The 13,325-nt window shown below is 35.1% G+C and overlaps 1 protein-coding gene across 2 annotated transcripts in view; it reads left to right on the forward strand.

Annotated features, from left to right (window-relative positions):
• CSMD1 (CUB and Sushi multiple domains 1) overlaps positions 1–13,325 on the forward strand; it is a 1,153,949-nt gene that overhangs the window by 1,030,060 nt on the left and 110,564 nt on the right. For both annotated transcript variants that reach the window (XM_068678424.1, XM_068678425.1), the window contains exons 43-46: positions 2,649–2,826; positions 5,284–5,429; positions 7,701–7,781; positions 7,953–8,066. In XM_068678424.1, coding sequence (XP_068534525.1) covers positions 2,649–2,826; positions 5,284–5,429; positions 7,701–7,781; positions 7,953–8,066 — 519 coding nt within the window. The remainder of the gene's footprint in view (positions 1–2,648; positions 2,827–5,283; positions 5,430–7,700; positions 7,782–7,952; positions 8,067–13,325) is intronic.

The following is a 13,325-nucleotide window of genomic DNA, read 5'->3' on the forward strand; positions in this document are numbered from 1 at the left end:
TCAGTTATTAATTAGAGGATTTAAAACACAGAACACAAATAAGCCTTCTATATCTAGGACTTCTTAAAAATACCCAACAAATTTGTTGGATTACCTTGCACTGAAATTAAATCTAATGGAAAAAAAATCTCTTTATTCAGCTGTATTTCTTTCACCCTAAAAGATGAAATGCCAGAATAAATGTTTTCACTCTTCATGTTGAGAATATTACTGGTTTTCATCTAGGCTGGTGGTGATTAAAAATGTTCATTTGATATTGGAGATCATGTGTTTTTGGCTATTTTGTTTTGTTTTGTTTTTTAAATCTAACACAAAATGAAGATGTCTTTGGAGTCTTAAAAGGACTTCAGTATTATATATAATCTTCCTGAGTAGGGATATAAATGCAGCACCAAATGGCATAGAAGCATTATATCTTTTTTATTTCTTACTACCTAGAGAAAAACACTTCCTAAAAGATATTGAAGACACATAAGACATATATTGAGTAGCTTAGACTTTTATAGTACAAATTAGCATTTTCTATATGTTCTTTTTAGATAAAGATAATGCCATGAAGATTCAGTCATTCTTTCTCTTTGATCCCCCCATCCAGAAAGCTTCAACTCAGTAGTTTTATCTTCACTTCAAAACTGTTTTCTGTTACTGACATGTCTGTATTTCAGAATGTACGTCTGTCCTGGTTTCTTTGCACCTCAGTCCTACCTGTCAAGCTCACCCACAGGCACCCACATTGCACAGCTCTTCACAGCTGAGGCCTGAATGCATGCATCTCCACTATGTCTGCAGTTGTGTACATTTATAGCTATGATTTCTGACTAAAATGCAGATTTCTTAGAGTTTTGTCTGAGAAAGCAATGTTTTCTCAGGCTCAGCACATTTCTTGCTTTGTAGAACATTCATTTCTATACATTAAAGCCGAGTCTAGCACTGCCAAAATAATTATTTTTGCATAAAAATGTTTTTGCAGTAAAGAAAACAAGAGGTTATTAGGTCTCTGATCCCTGGATTTAGGCAGTGGGTCTGAGAGGGAAATCAATTGAAGAATGAAATCACCTTTCTAGCTAGGGCCAGTCTTAGAAGTTCAAATCAAAACTTTTCTACAGAAGATTCCACATACTTCAGACAGCAAAGTAAGGGGATGTGGTAGTGATTCACAAAGGGAAGTTGAAACTGTTTCAGAGGAAAAGGTTGGGTTGTCTGTGCAGTTGCCCCATGCAAATCCGATAATATGTCGCTCATAAATAATTCATAAGAAAGGTTTTGAAGTGTCTGTGAGTGAGATGTGGACAACAGGTCTATGATTCCAGAATGCTAAAGACACCTGGTATTTTCTTTTTGTTTTCTTCAGGTAACAAAATCATCATGGCAGCATTTCTGCTATTATTATATTTAGGTGTTCTTGCTTTTCCACTGTTGCCATATTATATTGGTAAGAATATGCTGCAACCATGTTATGAAATAGCCTGCTTGAATTCTCACCAATCTTACACTCAAAATTTGCAGTAGACAAAAGGAACATGCCATATATGCAAAGCCAAAAGTTTAGTTTTAGTACAAAGAAAATTGTAAGAGTTTGGTTAGCTGTTGCATCACACAGTTGTAAAAAGTTAAGCAAAAGCTAAAATGAAGTAGTAAGTAGCTACCCAATCATTATACAATTGCTGTGACAATTTAAAACAAGTTCCAGGCTACTAGAATAAATCCAGAAAAACCTAACAGTCTGTGGCCTGTTTTGTTAGCTTAATGCTAAGTCTGTGGCCTGCTGATAGCGGTGACAGCACCATATTTACTGGGCCTCTTGGCTAAGGCTTGTCTTGTTTGACTTGTGTGCTTGCAGCCAAGAAAGCCAACCATATCCTGGGCTGTATCAAAAGAAGCATGGCCAGCAGGGTGAGGGAGGTGATTCTCCCCCTCTGCTATGCTCTCTTGAGACCCCACCTGGAGTGCTGCATTCAGCTCTGAGGCCCCAGCAAAAGAAGGTCATGGACGTATTAGAAGAAGTCAAGAGGAGGGCCACAAAGATGATCAAGGGGCTGGAGCACCTCTCCTATGAAGACAGGCTCAGGGAGTTGGGGTTGCTCAGCCTGGAGAAGAGAAATCTCCAGGGAGACCTTAGACAGATATAAACAACCCTTCTTTTTCCTTTCTCTTTCCTTTCCTTGTTTCCTTTGTTGGTCACTAAAAGGACCGTAGTTCATGAGCAGATGTTCTAAGATGGGAAGATGTGCTTAACTCATCATACTAATATTGGTATGGATGAAGGTGAAGTGGTGAAAGCCTCCTTGACTTGTCCTATGTCCTAAACCAGAGGCTATAAAAAGGATTTCTCTTTGCTTGTTTCTCAATCTTGAATGCAAACTGAAGATGACCCTTTCTAAATGAGTTAACTTACTTTAAATTATTCTGTATAAAAGCAACATATCCAGTAGATTTTGATGGATTTTAAGCAATAAAATCTGAAAGACATCAGGATAACTTATTTTTTAGAAGTATCAGTGCTTTTTATCTTCAAGAATCAAGCAACCAAAAGAAAACACTGCCTTTAAAAACTAGATTGTCTTTTCCTGTAGAGTTTTTAGAATCTGGAAGCATATCTTGAAGAAGTATGTTTTTCTTATTATTTTTTTTATTTGTTTTCTTTTCAGCTCCTTGTGGCTATAATGTAACTGCTCAGAATGGTACAGTTTATTCCCCAGGATTTCCAGATGAATACCCAAATTCCAAGGACTGTACTTGGTTAATTGTTGTACCTCCAGGCCATGGAATTTACATCAACTTTACGTTACTCCAAACTGAACCTGTGAATGACTACATTGCTGTTTGGTATGTAATTTTTCAAAATAAAAGTGCTTTTTTCTGATTTCATTGAGTTCAAAAACTCACTGTCCCAAGCTTTGGCTTTTGCTTAGTATTGCCCTTTATGTTAACATCTATGCTGAAGGCCAAACAAACTCTACAAGTATATGAAATAATTATTGCTTTATATCATGATACCTTTAAGATTATGGTTCTAAAAGTACTTTGAAACATGCTCATTTATCAATCAGATCTTCTTTGAGCTTGTGGTTGTGTGCAGGGATTTTCCAATCTCTTAATAAGGCTGTCTCTAGTTTTGAAGCCAAGGTTTCAGCCCTTGTACCTTTACATCTTTCAGCTTCGTCTTGTATGTTACTCTTCCCCAAACTTGTAATTCTTATTCCCCAAACCCATCTCAATTTTATGTCTCAATCTGGAAAAGGAGGTCTCAGGGCTGACAAAGTTCTTTCATAAGAATTTACTGCACTGAAGAGCAGGCATAGATGATGATGGGAAGTTGTTGCATACCCATAAATAGCTAACCTTGGTCCCTACCCCACACAATGTGCAGTTACTTCTCTCTCATAAGTGATGCAGATAGTTTTGCAAAGGGACAATTTGCACAGAATATGGGATATGACTTACTCCTGTGTGAGTCAGCTGCTCCCATCTCCCAGCTGGTCCACTGTTGTTGAACAGGGTGAGTTTTTTCTAGACAGCAATACTAAAATCCAATATTAAAATGGGGAAATTCAGTCAGCTTATAAAAGAGATGCATAACTGTTTATGAACTGCAGGTTAGCTGCCATTGGTATTTGCATTATCATGGAATTTATCTCTAATATGCATCATAGGTTGTCCTCTCTGATATGTTAAATGAAAAGAATGCTGGATTGATGACTTCTCTTTTTTATGACTAAGAAATTAAATCCTAAATTCCTGTAAACTTTTTGAACTTGCTTGTCTGTACTATGTGCTGAATTCCTGAACTGTTATATTGAACTGCTTTACAGCTTATTTCTTTCAGTTTCTGATTGCCCATAAATCACATGCAGGCTTTTTTAAGAGTTGTTTTCTGAGGTATCAGTGATGGATAGCTCTTGAATTTTCTGGGAGGAGGCTGTTACATGTAATTGTGTTTATATCATTCATGTATATAACATTCACTTCTGTATGAAATGTCAAACCTTAATATGAATCCTCAATGGGAATAAGACTTTTAAAATGAAAAGCTAAGTAAATTATCAGGTTCCTATTCAGGATTCGTTAATTTTACAGTTATTTGCAAGGCAACAAGAAAAGAAAATACATTTTTATGCCAAGTCAACTACAGTTTATTTTTTCTTGTTGTCACTGATACTAGAGTTGGTTTTGGAAGACTAGATAATCTTGAAATACTTCATTGGGGAAGAATAATTCATCTAAATAATATTTGTTAAATGTTGTTACAGCTAGTTAAATACGTGACATACACTCTTTCAAAACTTGAAACCAAGTTTGTCCATACACTAGATATTTATTTTTATCAACAGATTATCTTGATGGGTTTAGAATAGACAAAAATGAGTTAATGCTTGGCTTTTAAAACATACAAATATCCCTGTACAAATATTGTACAAATATATACAAAAAAGGTGAACAAATATCCCTGTAACTTACAGATACTGAAAGGTCAAAAGCTAAATGCTTTTAGAGAGCTTCTAGGTAATCTCCAGCCTTCTAATATACATATTGCAAAAGGTTTTTGATTCAGTTTTGATTCAGTCAATGTAATATGGAAGAAGACCACAGATAGGTGTTGCAGGGCTCCAAAAATTCTTCACTGATAAAAGCAGTGCTTTTATTTATTTATTCTGGCTTTTTAGAGCTGAATGTTCTATGTGATGATACTGAAGATGGAAGCAGCCTGGTATTTTTGTAGTATTTCTCTTTGGGTGTCTATTCCACTGTTCAGAAATACACAACCTTTCTTTTTTTCCACTACTTTCTTCCCCCTTAGAAGAGATTTTTGATTCTCAGAAATGAATTGAAATGGCAGGCTGAACCTGCAGCATGCACACCTCTCTATGCATTCGTCATGAATGCAGACTTGAAGGATCACGTCAAAAATATTAGAAATACGATAAGATCTTAAGAGCTTTCTAGACACTTTTTTTTTTTTTTTTTTTTTTTTCAGGTGATGTATATATGAGAATTTTGGCAGGAACATACACAGAAAATTTCAAATGTTGCAAAGTCTGACAGTAAATGGCTTACCCACGGAAATATAAAAGTTATTATAAAGTACTCTTGGTCTCTCAAAACTTACTAGAAACATATAGAAAGAGTATTTTATGTTGACAGAAATAAAAACAATTTCATTCTGAATAATTAGGAAAAGCAGTTTTTACAAATATATAACATGAATTACAGAGAAGAGAGACTGCCACATTAAATGTTAACTATTGTATTTCTTCATCTGATTTTTTATGTTTCCCTTCCTAGGGATGGTCCTGACCATAATTCACCTCAGCTGGGAGTGTTCAGTGGGAACACAGCTCTGGAAACAGCTTACAGTTCCACCAATCAAGTCCTCCTCAAATTTCACAGTGATTTTTCAACAGGAGGATTCTTTGTTCTCAATTTTCATGGTCAGTTTGCTTTATATCATCAGTGTCTAATTAGCACAATCATGTGAATTTTAAAAATATTTCTTAACTATGTGATGTAGTGATTAAATAAATTTACTAGGACTATAGGTATTCATAGGTTTGCTACTTTTTAAAAATAATGGTATAAATTTTTAAAAATGTATGTTAAAAAAATAAAAAAATTAATTTGTACTTTTGAATAAACTATGACTTATCTTTAATATTAATCATTTCTGTATAGTATTATGCTTTCAAATTTTTGATTAATTTGATACATATATTTATTAATTACTTTTATACTTTCATAATAAAATTCTGCACCATCTAATTAATCATAGCAATTATCCTGAAAAAGGTTGGTGGAATAGTGTTGGAGTATTGCACAACAGCTTTATGTCTAATATCCAGCAAAGTACTATGTTCAAAGTTACAGTCAGGGCTACAGGACATGCAAATTAGGCCTCTAACTCAGGCATAAAATGCTGAACTCCAGTTCTAGTTCTAATTTTGAATTCATTTTGAATTAAATGTAAATGTAAATTAAATGGAAGTTTGTTAGTGTTCTGGGTTGGAATTTAAAAAGATAGGGTGACTTAATTGGTGACTTAATTCACCAGGACAGGAGTCAATGACACAGGAAGAATGTATCTGAAGGTATCAATCTGCAGGGAAAAGTCTTTGCAAGATTAGTACTGAGTCTGATTTTTTTTTCTTGTCTGTGATTTTCTCCCAGAAGAAGGACATGACTCACGGTAGCCTAATGTCTAGAGCACTTATCTGAGGAGCAAAGACTAAAGCACCAGGCTTTAGTCATTATACAGGGAACATATAGCTCCCACATTCCAGAACTGTCAAAGCAGAAAACTACTAGGAGTGGTCAGTGAGTGCATTTTCCAGCTTTATGCTGAGGGTATATAATGGTGTAGTCAGTCTTTCAGGTTCGATGATAAAAAGGAAAGGTAAATAATCTATCACAATATGTAGTGCATTAGTCTAGCAAGGTTAAAAATGAATGAATCTACTTTTTCTCTGCATTGTTTATTTACTTTTGCATAATTGATCACTGGCTGAAAATCATGTATAATGTGAACAGTGTCTATGCTTTTAAATGAATTTAAAGCAGTGAGGATACTGGTGAGAAAACCCAGCAAACTGGGCTTCTTTGAGACTAAGTTGCAGGGTTTTCTATTTTTGAGCCCACACACTGGGAGACAGGTGTCTTAGTTCAGTGAAATCAAGGGTATCATGGGACATGCATATATTTCTCCTGTTTGGTGTCTATAGCTTAGAAACTTGCTGTAACATGTGTCTAAGCAGGTTGTGGAGCTTTTTTCTTGGACGTTGTCCAGGAAAATTATCTGCCTGCATATTGTTTAAGCTCCTAAATACCTTGTTCATAAGTGTTCATAAATGGGCTACAGAAACTAATGTGGAAGGTAAGGGTAGATTCCCCAGTATCATTTATTTTGTTTCTTTAAATTCTCAAAAATTACCAAGGTACCAGGAGCATTTGTGTTCTTGACTGTGATTTTTTGCATGAAAAGGAGATTTTTTCAATGTTATGCGGACTCTGATCACAATCTTAAATCTCTGGTTTAAATTTTCTTATCTAGAAATGGTTTCTTCAGCTGTTGTAGGCCTGTTGCTCCATTTCAGAAACACGTCAGCCATTGCACTGGTAACCTTTGTTGTGAGACTGCTCACAAATTTTGGAAACAGATTTGAAGAGAAGAGAAAGCATTTTATTTTAAAGGCAGTGCCATATTTCTTTTTGTTTAATTTACAAATGTTATTATTGCTGCTTCTTTTAAAGTAAAGATATGCACCCGTACTTCAGAAAAATTAACTCTTAGTTTCTCCAATAAACTTAAACTAAGGATAGGATATGTGACAGGTAATTATAGATTTTCCAGGAAATCTAAATAATCTGTGATTAACCCTTTGACATGCTGCAAAGGCAGCCACATAAAACAGAAGCTTTGTAGCTGCAAATACCTCCTCATAATCATTTCAACCGCATCCAGTCCTGCAATGGATCTATAACTATGTAGGCAGTGTAGTATACTGTTTATACTCATAATAAAAACTCTTTTTTTTTTTTAATATATGTAATGTGTAATGTCATGAAATTTAAATTGGAAAATGTTGTAACTGAGAGACCATGATTTTTAGTGTAGCTTTGGCAATTTTGCAAGTGTAAATATTAAATGAATTTTCTGTAAAATGAATCTTAGAACACCATTATTTAATTATTTTCAATTAACTTTGCAGCATATCAGCTGAAGAAGTGCCAGCCTCCACCAATAGTTGCACATGCAGATTTGTTTACGGAAGATGATGACTTTGAAATAGGTGATAAAATAGTATCTCATTTTCTTTCTTACATTTTCATCTGAATTGTAACTAAAGTAAACTATTCATATATTTCACACTACACCTGAGATATTAGTGTACTTCTGCTTGATTTTTTTTCCGTTTTAAATGTTAAGACTTTGTTGTTGTTGCTATTCATAACTCTTTCAGGAGATTTTGCCAAGTACAAGTGCCATCCTGGTTTCACCCTTGTTGGACAAGATATATTAACCTGCAAACTGAATACACAGTTGCAGTTTGAAGGATCTTCTCCATTTTGTGAAGGTAAATATATGCTTATAAGAACTGTGCATGATTCATATGTACCCCTTTTTCTTTTCCTAAATATTAAAGGTGAGATTTTGGGGCACTGTATTTTCATCAGTGTTTCCAAATGAAAACTCCATTTATTTCTTCGGTGTCTTAAGAAGTGCACACAAGTTCAAACTGGTCTCTAAAATATTTGGACAGACATTCTGTACTTTAGAATCAAAAGACAAGTGGCTTGACTTTCAAAGGCACTGAGCATTACATGTATATTTAAGGAGTAGTCTCATTAACTACACTACCATTGAAGCACTGCTTTTTAAAATTCCTTTAAATGATTTAGCATTGTTTCACAGCAAATGAAAGATTTCTTTTCTCCCCTGAAGAACTTTAAATATATGAATTTAAATTAAGCTTCCAAAATAAAATAATCATAGAATCATAGAATGGCTTGGGTTGGAATGGACCATAACGAACATTCAGTTCCAACACCCCACCATGGTCAGGGGTGCCACCCACTAGATCAGGTGGCCCAGGGCCCCATCCAACCTGGCCTTGAACACCTCCAGGAATGGAGCATCCACAGCTTCTCTGGGCAACCTGTTCCAGTGCCTCACCACACTCTGAGTGAAGAATTTCCTCCTAAATAAGAAATTATTTTCTCCACTTTAACAATGTGGACAATTTAGTGATAACGTACAACAAAGCCACATAAAAAATATGTTCTAAAATACGTAGCAAAATTCAACTGTGAATTTCTTTCTCTAAGGAAGAGCGTGCTCATGTTTAAGCTTAATCTCCTGAAGTAATATATGATTAAATGTTAATTTCCTGAAGGTTTATAGGATTCTGCAAGGCTCTCCTCCTTTCTGATATAATGTTTTAATCTGTTAGTTAGTTTCAAAGTTCCTGTATGATTCATGAAGGCAGAAGACATAATTAATAGAAAAAAGAGGTACAAAGGGAAAGGCTGCAGCACAAACTCAGTATTTTTAGACAACAGGAAATACATATTTTTCTGACTGAATTACAGAAAAAGCTGTCTTCACTGCTTGCTTTTTGTTATACTTGGGAAACTATGACTGTAGATGATGTCATAAGAAACCAAATATCACCAAACAAACTGCCGAGGAAATCGCTTCTTTTAATAAAATAATTACAAATCAAGGTTCTCTGGTGACTTATAATTTCACTCAGTTATTTCAACAGTGGTGTATTTGCTGTAAGATAATATAGTCAGAATGCAATAATTACACTGCAAATCCAGCTTTCAATTTTAAGTTAAGAATAAAAGCAGTAATGTAACTCATGTCTGTTTCAATTAGAGTATAAATAAAATTAAAAAAAAAAGTATAAATGAACTGGAGAATTGTGTTAAAATTCTGGTAAAAACTATGGAAACACTGGGATTTTCTGCTAATGAATTGCCATTTGTTAAGCACAGGGAAGTAGTTGATTTCCAACAGTTGTGTCAGCTAACTGAAACTCAGGACTTTCTCTGATGGTAGAAACAGTAGTTTCTTTTCAGCTCTTTGAGACATTCCAGATGAATACTAGCAGCTCTGTACTTCCCTCACAGACTTTGTAAATTTTGTGACTTTCTTTGTTTCCTCATATTATTTATTGTTTTTCAGAACAATCCTATATATTAAAGTTTCTCAATTTTTACTATTTAACAAGTTGTTCCTAACTGATTATTAGACATCTTTAATACATATAATTTTTCTTTAAAAGGATTAAATAACAGTTCCTGTTGATGAGCTAGTAGTGGCTTTGTCTGTCTTTTGATATGAATGCAGCAGAACTACTGGAGACAACATTGAATGAAATCACCTGGTAACAACAACAAAAAAAAAAAGAAAAGATAATGGAACCAGAGGCATTAGAGTAAAGATTTTGACACAGTTATTTTGAACAGACTCCAGACTTAAGAGAGGAGTTCCTTTAGCTGACTTGGGATGCAACTAGCTTCCTTTTCTCACACAAGCTGTTCCTTTAAATGCATTTCATTTTCCTTTCTGAAAAAAAAAAAGAACAAAAAAACTCTCCAATATTGTCTCTCTGTGCAAATTATTATTACTGTGAAGGCAAATGTTGAACTGGATGCCTATTTATGATAACACCCTAGCTATTTTTCAATATTTCTTCTAGATCATGTGAAATACTGGTGGGTCACTTAAAGTTGTATTTTTAATTGCTATCTTTATGTTGTTTACTCCTAAGTAAATATATGAATATTTTCATGTAGCACTCTGAGAACACCGTTTCTTTAAACAATATGTTATATATAAATTCATATATAAATTTTGTTGTAACTATTCATTTTAATTTCTTTTTAAAAAAATCTAATTTTGGGATTTTAATATATCAGTAGATATATTAACAAGACAGAAATTTCCAACTTGAGGGTAGTAAATACAGAATCCAGAGGGATGATAGATTGAAAGAACATTGATCTCATGATAGTAGAGTATTGCTCACTAACACTGTAGAGTTTAAGCATGTATATTGAGGATTCATCTAGCTCTACCAGTATGTGCTAGCGAAAAATAAATGAAGTAGTGAACCATTTAAACAGTTACATAAGGGTAACCTCTTACTATTCTTTTAGTCATTATGGCTCTAGTCACTTATGGCTTTAAATTTTAGTGAAGGATTGACTGATTTAACTGCTATTGCTATTACTCATTACTGACAATGGATGTATGTATCATCATTTTATGATTTTCATAATATTTTCTATCTTTGTGGATCTAAAAAAATCAATTACTTGTTACAAAGAAATAAGTGTAATCGGTATTTTCAATCAACAGAATATGTTTGTGTCTCAGATAATGGTAAAAGATTTCTGAGTCACCAGAAAAACAAAACAAGTTTTTTTTTTCATCTTAGCTATAGAAGCAGCATCATTATACAAATCTTTTCTGGCTGAAATTACAATTCTTGGATAAATTCTTGTAAAAAATCAAAATCAAATATTAGGGCCATTTTTATCAAATGTTTTCATAAATGACTTGAATGTCGGACTTGAAGGTATCAGCAGTAAGTTTGCTGATAACACTAAATTGGGAGGAGCAATTGATTCCACTGCAGGTGGAGAGGCCTTGCAGAGAGATCTTGACAAATTGGAGAGCTGGGCTATCAACAACAATATGAAGTTCAACAAGAGCAGGTGCCAGATTCTGCACCTGGGAAGGGGCAACACTGGTTATATGTACAAACTGGGGGATGAGAGGCTGCTCCACTGAAAAGAATCAGGGGATTTTGGTTTACAGCAAGTTGAATATGAGCCAGCAGTGTGCCCTAGCAGCCAAAAGGTCCAACCATACCCTGGGGTGCATTGGGCACAGCACTGCTAGCTGGTCAAGGGAAGTGATTGTCCCACTCTGCTCTGTGCTGGTACGGCTTCACCTCAAGTACTGTGTGCAGTTCTGGGCACTACAGTATAAAAAGGACATAAAACTATTAGAGAGTGTCCAAAGGAGGGCGATGAGGATGGTGGAGGGCCTAGAGGGCAAGATGAATGATGAGCAGCTGAAATCAAAGATATTGTTTAGCCTTAAGAAGAAGCTGAGGGGAGGCCTCATAGCAGCCTGCAGCTCCCTCACAAGGGGTGCAGAGGGGCAGGCGCTGAGCTCTGCTCTCTGGGGACAGCGACAGGACCCGAGGGAATAGCATGGAGCAGGGGAGGGTCAGGCTGGGTGTTAGGGACAGGTTCTGCACCCAGAGGGTGGTTTGGCACTGGGACAGGCTCCACAGGGTAGTGATCCCGGCACTGAGCCTGCCAGAGTTAAAGAAGAGTTTGGAAACACTCTCAGACATAGGGTCTGAGGGTGGTCCTGTGTGGAGCCACAAGTTGGACTCAGTGACCTTCTGGGTCCCTTCCAACTCAGGATATTCTATGATTCTATGAGAAAATCTCATCCTACTATCATAAAAGCAACTTTCAAAGCAGGTACATCTTCTGGCAAATGTTAAACTTTCTTTTTTCCCCTTCCTGCAATCACTGTTCTTAGTTTTGGCACACTATTTCTCATGGTTTTTATAGTTCTACTGCTTTAATACTGGTAAAATAATAATCTGGTTAAAACTCTTTAAAACTCTGGTTAAAACTCTTTAAAATCTTTAAAACTGATAAGATCAGACCAGAAATCCATATATGCCATGTTCCATCTCTGGCACTGGCTGATGATAATATAGCAAAGAGCATAAGATCACTGCAAGTATGAAGTAAATTAAAGCCTTCAGTAAACTGTAGCTAGGCCGTTCACTTCTTCATGTTGTGAATCCTGTAGGGCTGTTTTTTCAATGGATTTATTCAAACCCACTTTGAAATAATACAAGTGTTTTAAATACACTTTTTATTGTGGATTTAAATTATGTAATTATTAAGCTATGTAACACATGAAGATATTTCTCCTTTTGTCTGTCTTGAACCTTTTAAGACCTGCTGTTCCCACTTCATGTCTTGTAGTTCTTCTAGTGGAAAAAACAGTAATGAGTCTATTCACAATATTTATGGCATTATTCTACAGACCAGAATATATTTCATACCTTTAATAATTTTTGTCACCCTCCTCAATACATTTTCCAATTCTACTCTATTTCTTTTGAGGTGATGGAGTATAGAACTGCATTTATACATTACTATCTGACCCTAATAGAATTGGAAAAATTGCTACTTGCCATTTTTTGGTTGGAAAAACAATTTGCATTGTTTTCAAACTAATTTTCTGTCTGTCTTCTTGTATTTCTGCATTTTACCAACTGTAGTTTTTGATTGTTCATATTATCTGTATTTATCAGCTTCGTATTTTTGAAAGATGTCAGAAAACTTTTCATTCTCCTGAGTTGTGCCGTGTCTGTGTTGAGGTAGACACATACATTTATATGATAGAGAGCCAGATTCTAGAATACTATATAAAAGATAAGTCTGCTGACATATCTAACAGGCAAGAAAAATCAGTCTCCATGACCACTTCTACATCATTCTGAATTAATGATCTCCAGATCATTAAGTTTTAAGAATGATGTGTTTTGTGCCCCCTCCTCATTTGCACAAATATATTTAGCCTTATCGGTTTTTATACATTTTTGCATCCAAGTTAGTAATCATCTTTGTATGTGTGTAGGGTTGGAGCAGAAAAAACACATGCTGCTCTTCCAAAATTTTTATTTACTTAACCAAAATAGATAGTGAAACATGAGAAGTTCACATACAGTTGTTGAGCTGACATTGTAAAATGTGGTAAAATGGCAAATTGGACTCCCTTCTCT

This window comes from Anas acuta, chromosome 3 (assembly GCF_963932015.1).
Source record: "Anas acuta chromosome 3, bAnaAcu1.1, whole genome shotgun sequence".
Lineage (NCBI taxonomy): Eukaryota > Metazoa > Chordata > Aves > Anseriformes > Anatidae > Anas > Anas acuta.